Here is a 15,604-nt window from a genome sequence, read left to right on the forward strand (position 1 = left end):
TGATTTTTTGCTGATGTGATCTCCAAGCATATACAAATAATTTTGACGGTTTGGATCGTTGAAATTAGTTTTGGAGAATTCGTAAAACGATAGATTGGCTAACACTTAGAGTTTATTTATACTTTCATTAAGTATAACGTAAGATTTTGTGGTATCCACTTGTGTAAATATTTTAAATTGAAGATCGAATTCATTCATTGTATTCATATAGGGTCAAGGAGTGTAGTTATAAAAAATCATCTAAATCGGAGTTAAAATAACCGTTAAATCGTGATTTTTCGTTTATAACCGTCGAAAAGCTTTGTCCCGTTACTTGATCTCTGAATGTTTTTTTTTTGTGATTTTTTGCTGATGTGATCTCCAAGCATATACAAACAATTTTGACGGTTTGGATCGTTGAAATTAGTTTTGGAGAATTCGTAAAACGATAGATTGGCTAACACTTAGAGTTTATAATTATTATAATTAGTATAAAACTACAAATAATAAAAAATAATTATATATAATTATTATTATTAGGGTGTAAAACATTCATTGCATTCGTATAGGGGTGTAAAACAGTTAAATTAATATATAATTATTATTGTTTTTAGGGGTGTAAAACAATTAAATTAATATATAATTATTAATATTTAGGCTATAAAACTGCAAATAATAAAAAATAATTATATATAATTATTATTATTAGGGGTAATGCATATGATTGACAACAAGTATCTTGCGTCGAAATAGTCTCATATTGCGTCGAAATAGGCTAGGGTTGCGTCGGTTAAAACCGACGCCAAGTCTGACACACATGTCCTAAGCTTAACATTGCGTCGAAATAGGCTAGGGTTGCGTCGGTTAAAACCGACGCCAAGTCTGACACACATGTCCTAAGCTTAACATTGCGTCGAAATAGGCTGGAGTTGCGTCGGTTAAAACCGACGCAATTCTGACATACCTGAAAAATGCCGTCGGTTAAAAGCGACAGAATGTCAAGGAAAAAAAAAAAAAAAAAAAGAAATATAATTTTATAATACGATATCATAGCATACAAAATAAAACAAAGTCTAATTAATACAAAAAATAATTAACAAAAAATAATTAATATATTTATTCCCTGTCATCATCTGTTAGCTCTTCGTCGGTATTGGCATGATTAACGAACCCGGTAGGCAACGCTAATGATTCAAGAAAGGGAGTCTCTTCCACGCCAACCCTTGTATGAAAATTTTCATTATCAAGAATTCGATCATCCAAGTTCGGCGTGTCATAATCATCAATAGCATCACTATCCTCTAATACGTCAAATAAATCTCTTGGCTGAGTTCGAACAACTACGTGCCAATCTTTTTCAATCGTGTCCTCCACGTAAAATGCCTGTAATGCTTGTGATGCTAGTATGAAAGGATCCTCTTTAAATCCCAATTGATTGAAATTCACCATAGTAAATCCATATTGATCAGTCTTCATTCCTCGTGGACTTTCACTATTAACCCATTCGCACTTAAATAACATCACAGCTCGACCCCTATCTCCTGCTTCAGTAGGACCACAATATTTGACCTCAAACATATCTACAACTCTGCCATAACAATTTACTTGCCCAATTGCTCCAGGAACATTTGCAGGTACAAAGACACCACAGTTTTGATTCTTATGCTTATCATCCACAGATTTTATACGAAATCTAAATCCATGAACAATGTGACTTTTGTATCTGCTCACAACCCTACTAGGATAATTAGCTAGCCAATGCAAGTCTTGAGATATCAATGTGTCATTAGCATCATATCTTGAATTCATCTGTAATAAGTATGAAGATAAATATTGACAAAATAACTATAAACATGTTATAATTAAAATGCAAAACAATAAATAAATAATATGATTATTATATCAACTCACATGTTGCTTGAACCATTCTGGAAATTCTTTCTTGCTTAGCTCTTTAATTTGTCGCATAGTTAACCTTTCTCGACGATATTTAGTTTTCAAGAATTCTTCATGTTGCCTACACAATTATGTCCAATTTAGATAATTATTTTTTCAAAGTTAAGAAAACCAATAAAACATTTCGACGTATGATTAAACATTCTTACCTTCTAAATGGGCTAACTTCATCACAATTATTTAGAATGTATCTATGGCACTGATCAAGAACATTTAGATTGAGCTCCACATTTTCTCCTGAACCCATATAACATCCTTTCGAGTCAAAAATTGATAACCCACCAGATACTCCACGTCCAATCCCATCTTCATTTCGGCCTCTACGGGTACGACGAGACTCAACGTCTCTAAGATACATGGAACAAAATGACAAGCACTCATCCACCAAATATGCTTCAGCAATAGAACCTTCAGGACGACCCTTATTACGAACATAGCGCTTCAGTGTTTGCAAATACCTACAATTATAAAACGAAATACAAATTATTATAATTATTAATTAAAGTTATGACTACAATTGTAAAAAAATTATAAAAATTTATTCATTACCGTTCAATTGGATACATCCATCTATATTGAACAGGGCCTGCAAGCGCTGCTTCATCTGCCAAGTGAACTGGGAGGTGCACCATTATATCAAAAAATGCAGGAGGGAATATTTTCTCAAGTTGACATAATGTCAAGGCAATTCTTGAATTCAGTTGCTTAAATCCTTCCTCAGACTCCTTCTTACTACATAACTGTCTGAAAATTGCACTCAACTCTAATAAAACCATAGTAACAGCTTTAGGCAAAACCGGGCGTATTGCAAGCGGGAGTAACTGCTGCATTAAAACATGGCAATCATGACTTTTCAACCCATGTATTTTTCGTTCATTCACGTGCACACATCGTGACAGATTTGATGAATATCCATCTGGGACCCGAATAGTAGACAATACTTTACAAAACGCAGTTTTTTCTTCTCTTTTCAATGTGAACAATGCTGGAGGTCGAAATGTTCTATTTCCTTCTCTACGTGGGTGTTGACTATGTCTTATGTTCAAGAATTCAAGATCTGCACGTGCCGCCAATCCATCTTTAGACTTTTCTATATCTAGCAATGTTCCCACCACACTGTCACATATATTCTTCTCGATATGCATAACATCAAGATTGTGTCTAATCAAGAGATGCCTCCAATAAGGTAGTTCATAAAAAATCGATTTCTTCTTCCACTGACTGTTACTACTTGTACTGCTCGAAGCTCTTCTTCTGCGTTGCCCAACTGAAGCATCCTTGTTTGGTTTTCCAAAAGTAAATCTCAATGTAGAAAGTTCTTCGAGACATTGTAAACCAGTCCACTGCCTTGGTGCAGTACGATGCTCTCGACGACCATTAAAAGTGATGGTTTGCCTTCAAAACCTATGATTATCTTCAAGAAATCGTCGATGCCCCATATAACAAATCTTGCGACTCGCTGGCAAGTAAGTAGATTCTTTATCATGCATGCAATGTGGACAAGCTTTATAACCATGTGTACTCCATCCTGACAACATTCCATAAGCCGGAAAATCACTTATGGTCCATAACACGGCAGCCTTCATCGTAAAACTTTGGTTGGAAAACGCATCATAAGTGGGAATGCCCACCTCCCACAACTCATTCAGCTCGTCAATCAATGGACGCATGTATACATCAATCTCTTTACCAGGACTGCGCGGTCCTGGTATTAACAAAGACAATAACAAATTTGGTTGCTTCATGCACATCCAAGGTGGCAAATTATAAACAGAAAGCACCACAGACCATGTGCTATGATCATTCCTCATTTTCCCAAAAGGATTAAATCCATCACTGGCTAACCCTAATCGGACATTTCGAATTTCTGACGCAAAATCCGGATATAAATTATCCAAATGCTTCCATGCGGGAGAATCTGAAGGATGTCTCATAAACTCATCCTTAGGACATTCAGTTGCATGCCATCTCATATGTTCAGCCATATGCTTCGACATAAAAAAGCGTTGCAATCGTGGTTTTAAAGGAAAATACCACATAACCTTAGCTGCGACCTTTTTCCTCGAGCTATCCTCTGCATCGGTAATTTTATATCTTGATTTACCACAAACTGAGCACACGGTCAAATCTGAAGTATCTTTCCAATAGATCATGCAATCATTGGGACATGCATCAATTTTCACATACGACAGCCCCAAGTCATTTATAAGTTTTTTTGCTTTATAACAGGATTCAGGCAAACAATCCCCTTCAGGCAACATTCTTTTAATTAACTCCAGTAAAGTGGTGAAGATCTCGTCAGGCATTCCCGCTAAACACTTGATCTGATACAATCTTACAACTGCTTCCAATTTCTTAAACTCCTTACAACCTGGCCACAAATCTTGATCTGCCTCTTCAAGCAACTTAAAAAAAGTCTGCACCTCTTCTGGACGCCCTTCCCCAATAGGGGGTTCAGTAGATGGCCCAACACCTTCTTCTGTTAATGGTTGGACAAATACATCATTAAGAAAATCATGCATGCCAATCACCTCATCTCCTGTTTCTTCTTCTCCAATTCCCACATTTTGCTCTCCAATGTTTTGCTCGCCATGATGTCGCCAACAAGCGTTTTTATAATCTTTATCCATATCATACAATATGAGATGTTCAACAATGGTGTTCCTAACAAAAGAATATCGATTACAACATCTTTTGCAAGGACATCTAAACTTATCAGGACCAACACCATTTGCAACTGCTTGATCCAAAAACAAATTAATTCCAGTTGTATACGCTTCAAAATTTCGGGGTATTGTCAACCAACTCTTGTCCATATTTTACCACTTTACGAAGGTAAAATATTATGTTGACACTAAGATGCCTACAATCTTTCAATCCCTATCATGTAGGCATAACTATCAAAATTTTCAATTTCTATCTTTCACCCCTCGAACTCTATCACGATTGCAATCTTTTAATTTTCAACACCTATTATAGTAAAAGCAAATTAAAATAACAACAAAAAGTTGTCAAAATTATGCTCATCTAATCCATTCTAATAAATAACAACCAAAAGTTATCAAACTTATCAAAATAACAACAAATTCAAATAACAATTAGAGTGCAAAAAAAATTAATTAATATATTCTTATATTCCTAAATATTATAAGTTTAGGTTATATTCTTATATGAAAGGTTATATTCTTATATGAAAGGATATTCTTATATTATAAGTTTAGGTTATATTCTTATATTTTTATATTCCTAAATATTATAAGTTTAGCTTATATTCTTATTAGAGTGCAAAAAAAAAAAAAAAATAACATAATATATTATAATATTACTCAATATTATAAGTTTATGTTATATTTAATATTGTTAATTTAACATAAATGCATATAAATATTATTCATTCCATCTTCTCATAACAATTCAAATTATGTTCATCTAATCCATTCTAGTAAATAACAACAAAATATTATCAAAATAACACCAAATTAAAATAACACTTAGAGTGCAAAAAAAAAAATTAACATAATATATTCTTATATTACTCAATATTATAAGTTTATGTTATATTTAATATTGTTAATTTAACATAAATGCTTATAAATATTATTCATTCCATCTTCTCATACCAATTCAAATTATGTTCATCTAATCCATTCTAGTAAATAACAACAAAAAATTATCAAAATAACAACAAATTAAAATAACAATTAGAGTGCAAAAAAAAAAAAAATTAACATATTGTATTCTTATATTACTCAATATTATAAGTTTATGTTATATTTAATATTGTTAATTTAACATAAATGCTTATAAATATTATTCATTCCATTTTCTCATAACAATTCAAATTATGTTCATCTAATCCATTCTAGTAAATAACAACAAAATATTATCAAAATAACACCAAATTAAAATAACACTTAGAGTGCAAAAAAAAAAAATTAACATAATATATTCTTATATTACTCAATATTATAAGTTTATGTTATATTTAATATTGTTAATTTAACATAAATGCTTATAAATATTATTCATTCCATTTTCTCATAACAATTCAAATTATGTTCATCTAATTCATTCTAGTAAATAACAACAAAAAATTATCAAAATAACAACAAATTAAAATAACAATTAGAGTGACAAAATTAATTAATTCGAGTAAATTTTTATTAATTTAACAAAAATAGTAGAATTTTATCTAAGTGCTTAAATTATAATTTTTAAATAAATAAACTTGTGTATTATACAATTTAAAAATTAAAGAAGTTAGGGATACAAACCTGATTTGTTGAAGAATTTCGACGTCAACAATTCTTTATGTACTCAACCAACTCCAATAACTTTCCTACAAAAATAAATTGTAACTAAAAATTAAACAAGAAAAACTTACTGTTGTGAAAATAAAAATATTATAAGCAAGAAAAACTTACTGTTGTGAAGAGGAACAAATGAATTTTGAAAATCAAAGGAGAAAGCTGAAAGAGAGAACAGAGGAACAAATGAAGTTTGCAAACCAAAGGAGATAGCTGAAAGAGGAACACGGGAGACTTTGTAAAAATTGGAAGAACGAATAAGAAAAGTGCAAGAGAAGAAAAAGAAAACACGGGGGAGAGGGTATAAAGAGCAACAATGTGTCGCTTACAACCGACACTGGTTTTCAAAATATATGTCGCTCAAAACCGACGCAAGATTTAAAATATTAAAAACAAGAATTAGTGTCGCCTAGAAGCGACACTAATAGTTTATGTCGCTTAAAAGCGACACTATTTTATTTAAAGCGACGCCATTGCTTAAAAATATTAAAATATATGTCGATTATAAGCGACACTAAATTTTTACGTCGGTTTAAAAGCGACATAGAAATTTTATGACGCTTATAAGCGACACTAAATACGACGTCATCTTCACTGAGTGTCGCAAATCTCTTTTTCGCCACTATATAATATTAAAGCGACGCAAGAAGTGACACTATTAGGTCCTTTTGTAGTAGTGTAAGTACTGTCTTAAGCTTGACGGCCGCTATTGACCATATTCTTCATCTCTACTTTCTGTTTTGGAGTTCCCTTTGGCTGGAAATTAAAAAAAAAAAAAAAAAAAGAAAAAGAAACAGAGCTCTTGTTTTTCTGGAAGAGAAAACAGAGCTCTTGCGTCTGTGTGAAGGTGTGACGAGTTTTCGATCTGACGATCTGGATTTTGTGTTTGTTTTCCTCTGTACAGAAGTGTCATATAAACACAGATGGATGTCCCGCGTTCGGAACTGGAAGGGTAAGCGTACACTCTGCTTCCCCTTTTTTTTTTCCCTCGCCTTTTATTTGGAGAAAATATTAGGGTATCACATTTAATGGCACATATTTATGTCATATATACGCAGTGGATGTAGCCCGACTTGATTGAATAACGATAAATCCATATTATTGTGCGATGAGGCCATGGGGAAATGGGCATCCAAAACAACACTTAACTTGTTATAAACGATGTTGTGTTGGAAATGAAATTGGTTCATGCGTTGTACGTACCGAAGTAGCTTATTACGTTATGGGGGGGATACTACCCCAATTAGTGAGAGAGGGTGGGTTCCAAGATTCCATTCCCTCGTATATAACTTAAAAATGAAGAAATTAACTGATTGATTAGCGGTTAATTTATCAAGAACTCACCTCTTGATAAGTCTAGGCATTTTTTGTTCACAATTAAGAGCATCGAATGTCTAGATCAATTTGTTATAATAATCATTTAAGAAAATAGCAGCTAGATAGGTACCCTGTTACAACTTACTATTGCTTGCGTACTTAGTTGGCTTCAGTTGATATATTGACTTGATTAATTACTAGATATTCCAATTCCATTTAATTTTCTCTTTAACTCTATATATAACAGAACAAGCAACGAAGAACGTTCTACAATGGTATTGCATAAATATATCTCTTCCCTCATCACCATGCTAGGCATCTTCATCCAACTGAAGCAGGGAGCTAAAAATGAGTCTATGTTCGATACAAACTACACGACTATGGTGTCTCTTATTGTTGCCATACTCGCTTATGGCGGATCACTAATTGGCTTTAGAGGCCCTAATTCGTGTTTGGCAGAATCAATCATCAATAAGATTAGCCTCCTCTTTGGAACTCTTGCCGTGGTTTTGGAAGTGGTGATCCTTGTGCCAGTTTTAGGGCTAGTAGCTGGGTTGCTCTGGGTTGTTTGGTTATTGAAAGTTGTACGAAATGACTACCCCTTCGAGTACCTCAAAACGTTGTATGAAAATGCAATTGCATTAGTTGTTCCTACATTTGGCAAATTGAAAGACTATCTGAACATGATCATCCGACATTTCGCAACGGAACCCAAAGAACAAATTGATGAGCTTCCTCAAGTAACCACAGTTTAGGTTTGGGGTATTTCTTTTACTCATTATTTTTCTCCTCATTTTGTTGAGTTGGACTATATTGAACCCAACATATGAATAGTTAAGTGCGAAGTGGTAATATGTGAAAGAAAATTCAAGCAACGACATCCTAATTGATTAGCTCTTTCATGCACGACTGTATTTTGTGCTCCGTTTTGCTGTCTCATTTCTTGTGCTGCTAATCTTGCTAGCTCCATCTGGAGTATATTACTATGAAACTTATTGAGTTAAATAGATAGTGTTCAAGTATTGCTATGTAAATTTATATGAATTGATTTTAGTATTGTCTACTTTTTTAATCAGGGCAAGTCACTCTCTTTTTTTTGCCAAAAAAGAAAAGAAATTTCTAATCTAATTGTCAAATCCTTGGCCAACTTGTGGTCAATTGCTGATCAACGAAGAGCTCTTTCAATCAGGCATTAGAAAGTGAACCAATAAATTTAACTAGATTGGTTAAAAGTGAACCAACATGTGGATGGTAATGCTAAATTGGAGATGACGGTGTCCATGTTTTGTCGAATGAGGAGATAAGAGTAAAGGAAGGGCAGAGAGGAACGGAGTCTGGGTTTTGAGTGAAGGGGAAAAGCAGTGTCTGTATCACACTTGGCGTGGGAGGTTATTGGCCACGAAACGATATACAAAAGCTTGTCATGCCATCCACTGTGGAAGGGAGGGAAAAAAACAATTTTGTGCTAAATTTTATCGCCTACGTCCCATTTCACTTTCATCTCTTTTTAATTAAAAACGGGTTTAGCATCTCTTCTTTTGTGAGGAAAATTTTAAACTTTGGTCATTGGATCACATGGTTGTGAACTCATCAGTGTCTGAAATTTCTTTGATATGGTTGATATTTCCGTAGAAATATCCAAAAAATTCGAAAAAAGATATGGAAAACTAGCTAACGCAAATTGTAGTTGTTGTTTCGACTTTTACCATTAAAAAGTCAAATGGTTAAGAAATCGAACCAAACTTTTAGTGGCGGTTTTGGTTATGGGTGAGCATGGTTCGGTTTATTTCAATTTGACCCAAAAAATATAACGAAACTAATTACCATTTAGTAGTTCGGTTTGATTTTTGATCAATACCATCATTGAAATCGAACCACATCATTTTTAATCGGTTTGATTTGGTTGATTTATGCCTAATCCAACACAAATATTAAAAAAGGGTCAACATTTTAGAGTTTTAATCTTTTAAGCATCCACACATCTTTCACATTCCAATTTAATCAAAAGATTAAGTTTTCCGATACATAAATATTTATCAAGTCAAATAAAACTATGTTTTAGTTAAAAAAAAATCTCATACTACCAAACAACATATCTAAACTACATATTAATAGAACCATTTTTGTCAACTAAAATAGAGTGAAAATACTATTTAGTCTTTTATCACAACAAACAATTAAGGGCAGTAACGTAATTTAAAAAAACAAAATTTTGCTATTTTTTGTTTAAGCCTCACCTACATGTAATTTAACATCTCCAATTTTGTTTGTTTTTTTTTTCTTTTTTTTTTGTTTTTTAAAACCTCTCTTCTTCCATCTCCACTCTCACGTTCTCTCTCACTCTCTTACTCTCTCCAAATTTAATAACAAAAATAAAAAAATTTGGCACACATTTTGTAAGCATAAAAGGAATTGGATCCCATCCAAATCCTAGGATCCCCGCATCTTAGCTATTCATCGTTTATTGTACGATCAGAAATTATATGGATTTTTTATTTAAAATTAAACACAAATAATATCTAACAAAAACTGATCATACGATGTACGATTAACGGCTAGGATGTGGAGATCCTTAGAATCCCCACAAAGTGATCTTGAGGATCCTCTTCAAGCATAAATTACATCAATTCAAATTACGAGCGCCGCCGGCATCTCAGTTTGGTAAAAGTCTAAACTCATGTAGAGAATACAGTTACATCAATTCGCCTCTGCATTTCATCAAAAGCAAAAGAGTCATAAGAAATAGTACACATTCTCGTTCGGAACTCATGAATAATATCTGCCTTTGTTTGGAACTCTTGCTTCGATTGTATTAGTTCAATATTACCTGACTATTGTATACAATTAAGTGCAGTTGCTAAATTCGTTTTTGGCATTTCGTTCTAAATTCCAATTCTTTGTTTTGACTTTTGAGCCTGTGAAATCAAAAATAAAAGTTTTTTTCTTCAAACTAATACCACAGAAACCTTCGAATTCTCTCACATTTCATTCGGTTGAAGAATATAATAATCTCACATTAAAATTAGAATTAATGAATTTCAATTTAATTTTTATCGATTAGTTCCACTTCTAATTATACCAATGAATTTTTGTAATAAAACTCGAACACTTGTCTTGTTGTGCAGATGGTACAATGCAAATCCACCATATAAACTCATCTTTTTGAAATCTTGACACATTTTTAACTTCGTGGCTGGCTTGCCCTTGGGTATAAATCACTACACACCCTACTTGAAGCTTTATGTATATAGGAGCTTCCTTCGCGTGAGTTTACAATGAGGATTACTTGACTAATCATTTTTTGTTGGTCGGTTAAAGGGTGCCATTATCACTGCGCTAGTTTATTGTCTGTAGTAAAAATATTTCCACGTCACGACCAACACTCCAAAAGGAATCCAAATCCTAGGATCCTGAGGATCTGTCAATCTTATTTATTAATCGTACATCATGTGGTCAGAAATTATTTTAAATATTTTTATTTAAAATTAAACACAAACAATATTTGAAAAAACTAACTGCACTATGTACGATGAATGGATACGATTCATGGATTGCCAAGATCCTCATCAAAAGATCCGGAGATGATCATGTTGCAGCCGATGTCCACATCTGGAGTTTTCTAAAGCCAAGTTTGCTTGGAGGATGATGCTGTTGGCTACAAAAGAAAATGACACCCTCCGTTGGAGCCGATGTCTACATCTGATGTTTTCTAAAGTCAAAGTTGCTTGGAGGACTCGTTGGTCGAAGGAAAGATGGAATCAATTCGATTTAAATTATGAATAGTCCTAGCAAACCCTAAGAAACTTAATCCTCTTTTAGCTTTAATACTCTTTTTACATCACAACTTCACTTCTTTTTTACCTAAATTATGGTCCCACAAGAACAACATCCTCGGGCAAAGATGCCAAATTGATACATAGAACACCTACACAACATCCTCCACAACAATTGGTACACAATGAAGAAAAAAAAGAAAAAAAGAAAAAAAAAGTATCCTGTTCGCCAAAAATTGGTACACAACATCCTGTTCACCATAAAAAATAAATAAATAAAACAAACATCCTGTTCAACAATTGGTACACAACATCGTGTTCACAAGAGCCCATCCCACACAACTAGTCGCTTTCTATCTTTGTTTTGCACGTTCAAAGAAGTGACCTGAGTCCCCCGCTACCTATTCCTACACCGGTATAAAAATACTCAGAGAGTTCTCTTCTGCCACATCCCGGCAGCGCCTAGTAGCATTTTTTCCATCACAAGATCATATTTCTGGTTCAGTAATTGCATTTGAAGACGACGTCCATTCTACACAGCTCCTTCCATTCTTCAACCCTTGGCTGCTCACAAAAGTAAGTGCCTTTGTTTTGTGCTTTCATTTTGTGAGTGTAGCTCAAATTGCACTCTCCACCGGGCCATTTGAATATCTGCTTGCCATATTAAGTACCCTCTTAAGCTTGACGGCCGAAATTGGCCATATTTTTGTCGCAAATCAGTTTTGGAGTTCTCTTTTGCCGGAATTTAAACAAAACAAAACGAAAAACAGAGCTCTTTGTTTTTTCGATAAGAGAAAACAGAGCTCTTGCGTCTCTGTGTGTGTGAAGGTGTGACAAGTCTTCGATATGAATTTTGTTTTTGTATTTCTCTGTACGGAAGTGTAATATATACGCAGATGGATGGTGTTCCAGAAATTGCTGTTAGCGTCCCTCTACGTTCGGAACTGCAAGGGTAAGTGCGTACTCAGCTTGCATTTTTTTTTTTTTTTTTTTGCCTTTTATTTGGGAAGAATGATAGGGACACCAAAAAGAATTGATTAATTAGCCATTAATCTATAGAACTCAGCTCTTGATATGTCTCTCTAAGCATTTTTTTTTTTTTGCCAAATTAAGAGCATCGAATGTCTAGATCGATCTGGTATTATAACAAACATTGAAGAAAATGGCAGCTGGCTTCGCTAGGTATCCTGTTATAACTTCCTTACGTACTGAATTAGTTGATTTCAACTGATATATTAGCGTGATTAATTTCTAGATATATCAGAGGTTCCCATTCTTCTTATTAATTAGAGTAACACTAGGAAGACCAGATATTTATACCACACGAGTTACTTTTCACATTAGATGGTATAAAAATACTGTATTCGTATCATTTTTCTATTAGTTAAGGTTACTATATGTATTTCATTAATGCAATTAATTCCATTTAATTTTCTCATTAACTACATATGTATAACAGCATAAGGGAAGAACTTTCTACAAAAGTATTGCACAAATATATATGTTCCATCATCACCATGTTCGACATCTTCCTCCCACTGAAACAAGGAGCCAAAAATGAGTCTCTATTCAACACAAACTACCCGGTTATGGTGTCCCTTGTCGTTGCGCTCATCGCTTATGGTGGATCACTCATTGGCTCTAGAATACACGTCCAAACTCACCCTAATTCGGATTTGGCAGAATCAATCATCAATAAGATTAGCGTTCTCTTTGGAATTCTTGTCTGGATTTTAGAAGTGGTGATCCTTATGCCAGGTGTAGGGCTAGTTGCCCTATTCTTTTGGGTTATTTGGTTTGTGAAAGTTGTAGCTGAGTACACTTGTCAATACCTCAAAACGTTGTATCAAGTGCAGTTGCATCAGTTGTTCATACATTTGGCAAATTGAAAGACTATCTGAACATGATTATCCGACGTTTCACAACAAAACTTGAAGGACAAACTAATGAGCTTCCTCGAGTGAGTTCTACCACGGTTTAGGTTTAGGTTTAGGTTTAAGGTATGCTTTTTACTTGTTATTTTTTTTTTCCTTATTTTGAGTTGGACTACATTGAACATAGCTTATGACTAGTTAATTGCGAAGTGGTTATATGTGAAAGAAAATTCAGTCAACGACATCCTAATTTTCGTGAAAAGAATTGGTAATTAACTTAATTTATTTTTCTGATATATTTTTCGTGTTAGAGATAGAAAATATATGAGAAAAATAACTCTCGTGTTCCTCAATGATAAACATGGAAAGCTACCCCTTCCATAGAGATACAGAAGTGCGTCGCAGCAGAGTTAACATGCACGGATATCTTTCCTCGGATTTTTTAAGCCGTGGAGTAGTAATTGTACACAATCCTTAATTTGGTTTCCGGTATTCTGAGTGAACTTGTATGATTAATCAAAATAAGTTTACAGAAAAATTTGTTGAACTGAGACAGAGAGAGTGTAACATAAACTGCCGGAGTTTTCGAACCCAGAACCGTGAGGCATCCATGTTGGTGCGCTTAACCACGAGGCTAGGAAGAAGGATGTTACTTGACGTTGATTTTTGCATCCATTCTTCTCTGAAAGTATTTCATTCACGCATGCCACCGGCGTCTCAGTTTGGTGAAAGTCTCGACTCATACCGAGAATGTTGCATCTACTCGCCTCTGCATTTCGCCCCAAGCAGATTGTAAATTATAAGAGAAACAGTACACAATAACTTTCCTTTTCGTTTTCAAATTCCAGTTCAAGTTATGTATCACATAAACGTTGTCTCCGGCCATAACATTTGCTGATATTCAGAAACACACCTTCTCATCAATTCTCTATCTTTATACTACTTGTAGTACAAATGCTATTATCGACTCTTTAACATGTAGAACATCTAATATTGAATTGATGGTTAGGGCATTCCTCTTCAATTAATTATATTTTAGATTCACATTATTCCTCTCTTTAATCTAGTATAAAATAATAATATCGTTTGTAATAAAAAAACAAACAAGAAATAAATAAATAAATAATATTTAAATCAAGAACCACCTTGTTACAAGTTAACAAATAGCCTGAAGCTTCTTTATAAATGGAAACTTTACACAAATAAAATCACATGCATTGGGGTTGGTCTATATAAATGAGGGAATCATGTCATATTCTAGTTGGAGGGGGATAATCATGTCATTATACCCAAGGGTCCATCATCCTCCATAATCACATGCACAGTTGCACATTAAGTCAGCACATAATAAACTCAAAAAGCAAACAATCTAATTTCTGATTGGTTAAGTTGAAAAGACTAACCTACTCCACTTAAAAATAGGCAGTCAACATTTATTTGAGACATTGATTTAATCTTGTCCATTTTGATTTAATCTTAGAGTAATGTTATTCATACTGTATTTTTATACCATTTTAGGTGGCATCTGATGTGGACAATCACATTATTTGAAAAATTTGCAAAACCAAATGAAAGGAAGGAAAAAGACTCTTCGTATACCATAATCATCATTTAATTAACTACTTTTTCTTAATTATTAATTTATTAAATAATGAACTAAATTTAAAAATCTGATTAATTCAAATGATGGGGACAACCACATCAAAATAAAAATATGGTACAAAATATAGTATGAATAGCATAACTCTTAATGTCCATTTTGGTTCTAAGCCTATAAATATAAATCAGCGACGGTCTTCTCTTCTGCCCAACATCCCCGCAGCGGGCAGATGCGTTTTTCACTCACAGGATCATATTTCCGGTTCAATAATTTGCATTTGAAGTTGACGTCCGCTCTACAGAGCTCCTTCCGTTCTTCTACCCTTGTCTGCTCAAAAAATTAAGTGCCTTTTTCTTTTGTGCTTTCATCTTGTGAGTGTCGCTCAAATCGCAGTCACCGCCGGGCCATTTGAATATCTGATTGCCATCTTAGGTACTGTCTTAAGCTTAACGGCCGCAATTGGCCATATTCTTCGTCGCAATCTGTTTTGGAGTTCTCTTTTGCTGGAATTTAAACAAAACAAAACAAAAAACAGAGCTCTCGTCTTTCGAAAAGAGAAAACAGAGCTCTTGCGTCTGTGTGTGTGAAGGTGTGAAGGTGTGATGAGTCTTTGATCTGAATTTTGTTTTTGTATATCTCTGCTCAGAAGTGTCATATATACGTAGATGGATCTGTAAGAACCGATTAATTAGTATCCCGCTACGTCCGGAACTGGAAGGGTAAGTGTATGCTTGCACATTTTTTTTGCCTTTTACGTGGGGAAAATGATGGGAGACCAAAAAGAACTGATTAATTAGC

The 15,604-nt window shown here is 33.9% G+C and overlaps 3 protein-coding genes across 3 annotated transcripts; 1 reads left to right on the forward strand and 2 right to left on the reverse strand.

Moving 5' to 3' along the window:
* Window positions 1-1,095: 1,095 nt before the first annotated feature.
* Window positions 1,096-2,765, reverse strand: LOC103939011. The gene is made up of 4 exons (XM_048579356.1): window positions 2,485-2,765; window positions 2,085-2,393; window positions 1,891-1,996; window positions 1,096-1,788 (listed from the first exon to the last, which is right to left on the reverse strand). Exons 1-4 carry the CDS (start codon window positions 2,763-2,765, stop codon window positions 1,096-1,098), a joined length of 1,389 nt encoding a protein of 462 aa, XP_048435313.1.
* A 567-nt stretch (window positions 2,766-3,332) lies between these two features.
* Window positions 3,333-6,841, reverse strand: LOC108867212. Its single transcript, XM_048579357.1, has 2 exons — window positions 6,210-6,841; window positions 3,333-4,905 (listed from the first exon to the last, which is right to left on the reverse strand). The coding sequence occupies exon 2, from the start codon at window positions 4,749-4,751 to the stop codon at window positions 3,333-3,335; it is 1,419 nt and encodes a 472-aa protein (XP_048435314.1). The 5' UTR covers window positions 4,752-4,905; window positions 6,210-6,841.
* A 110-nt stretch (window positions 6,842-6,951) lies between these two features.
* Window positions 6,952-8,427, forward strand: LOC125474859. Its single transcript, XM_048578996.1, has 2 exons — window positions 6,952-7,194; window positions 7,807-8,427. Exons 1-2 carry the CDS (start codon window positions 7,166-7,168, stop codon window positions 8,312-8,314), a joined length of 537 nt encoding a protein of 178 aa, XP_048434953.1. The 5' UTR covers window positions 6,952-7,165; the 3' UTR covers window positions 8,315-8,427.
* Window positions 8,428-15,604: the final 7,177 nt, after the last annotated feature.

The sequence above is a fragment of a genome, unplaced genomic scaffold, assembly GCF_019419815.1.
Source record: "Pyrus x bretschneideri cultivar Hongxiangsu unplaced genomic scaffold, Pyrus_bretschneideri_v1 Contig13, whole genome shotgun sequence".
NCBI classification, from domain to species: Eukaryota; Viridiplantae; Streptophyta; class Magnoliopsida; order Rosales; family Rosaceae; genus Pyrus; species Pyrus x bretschneideri.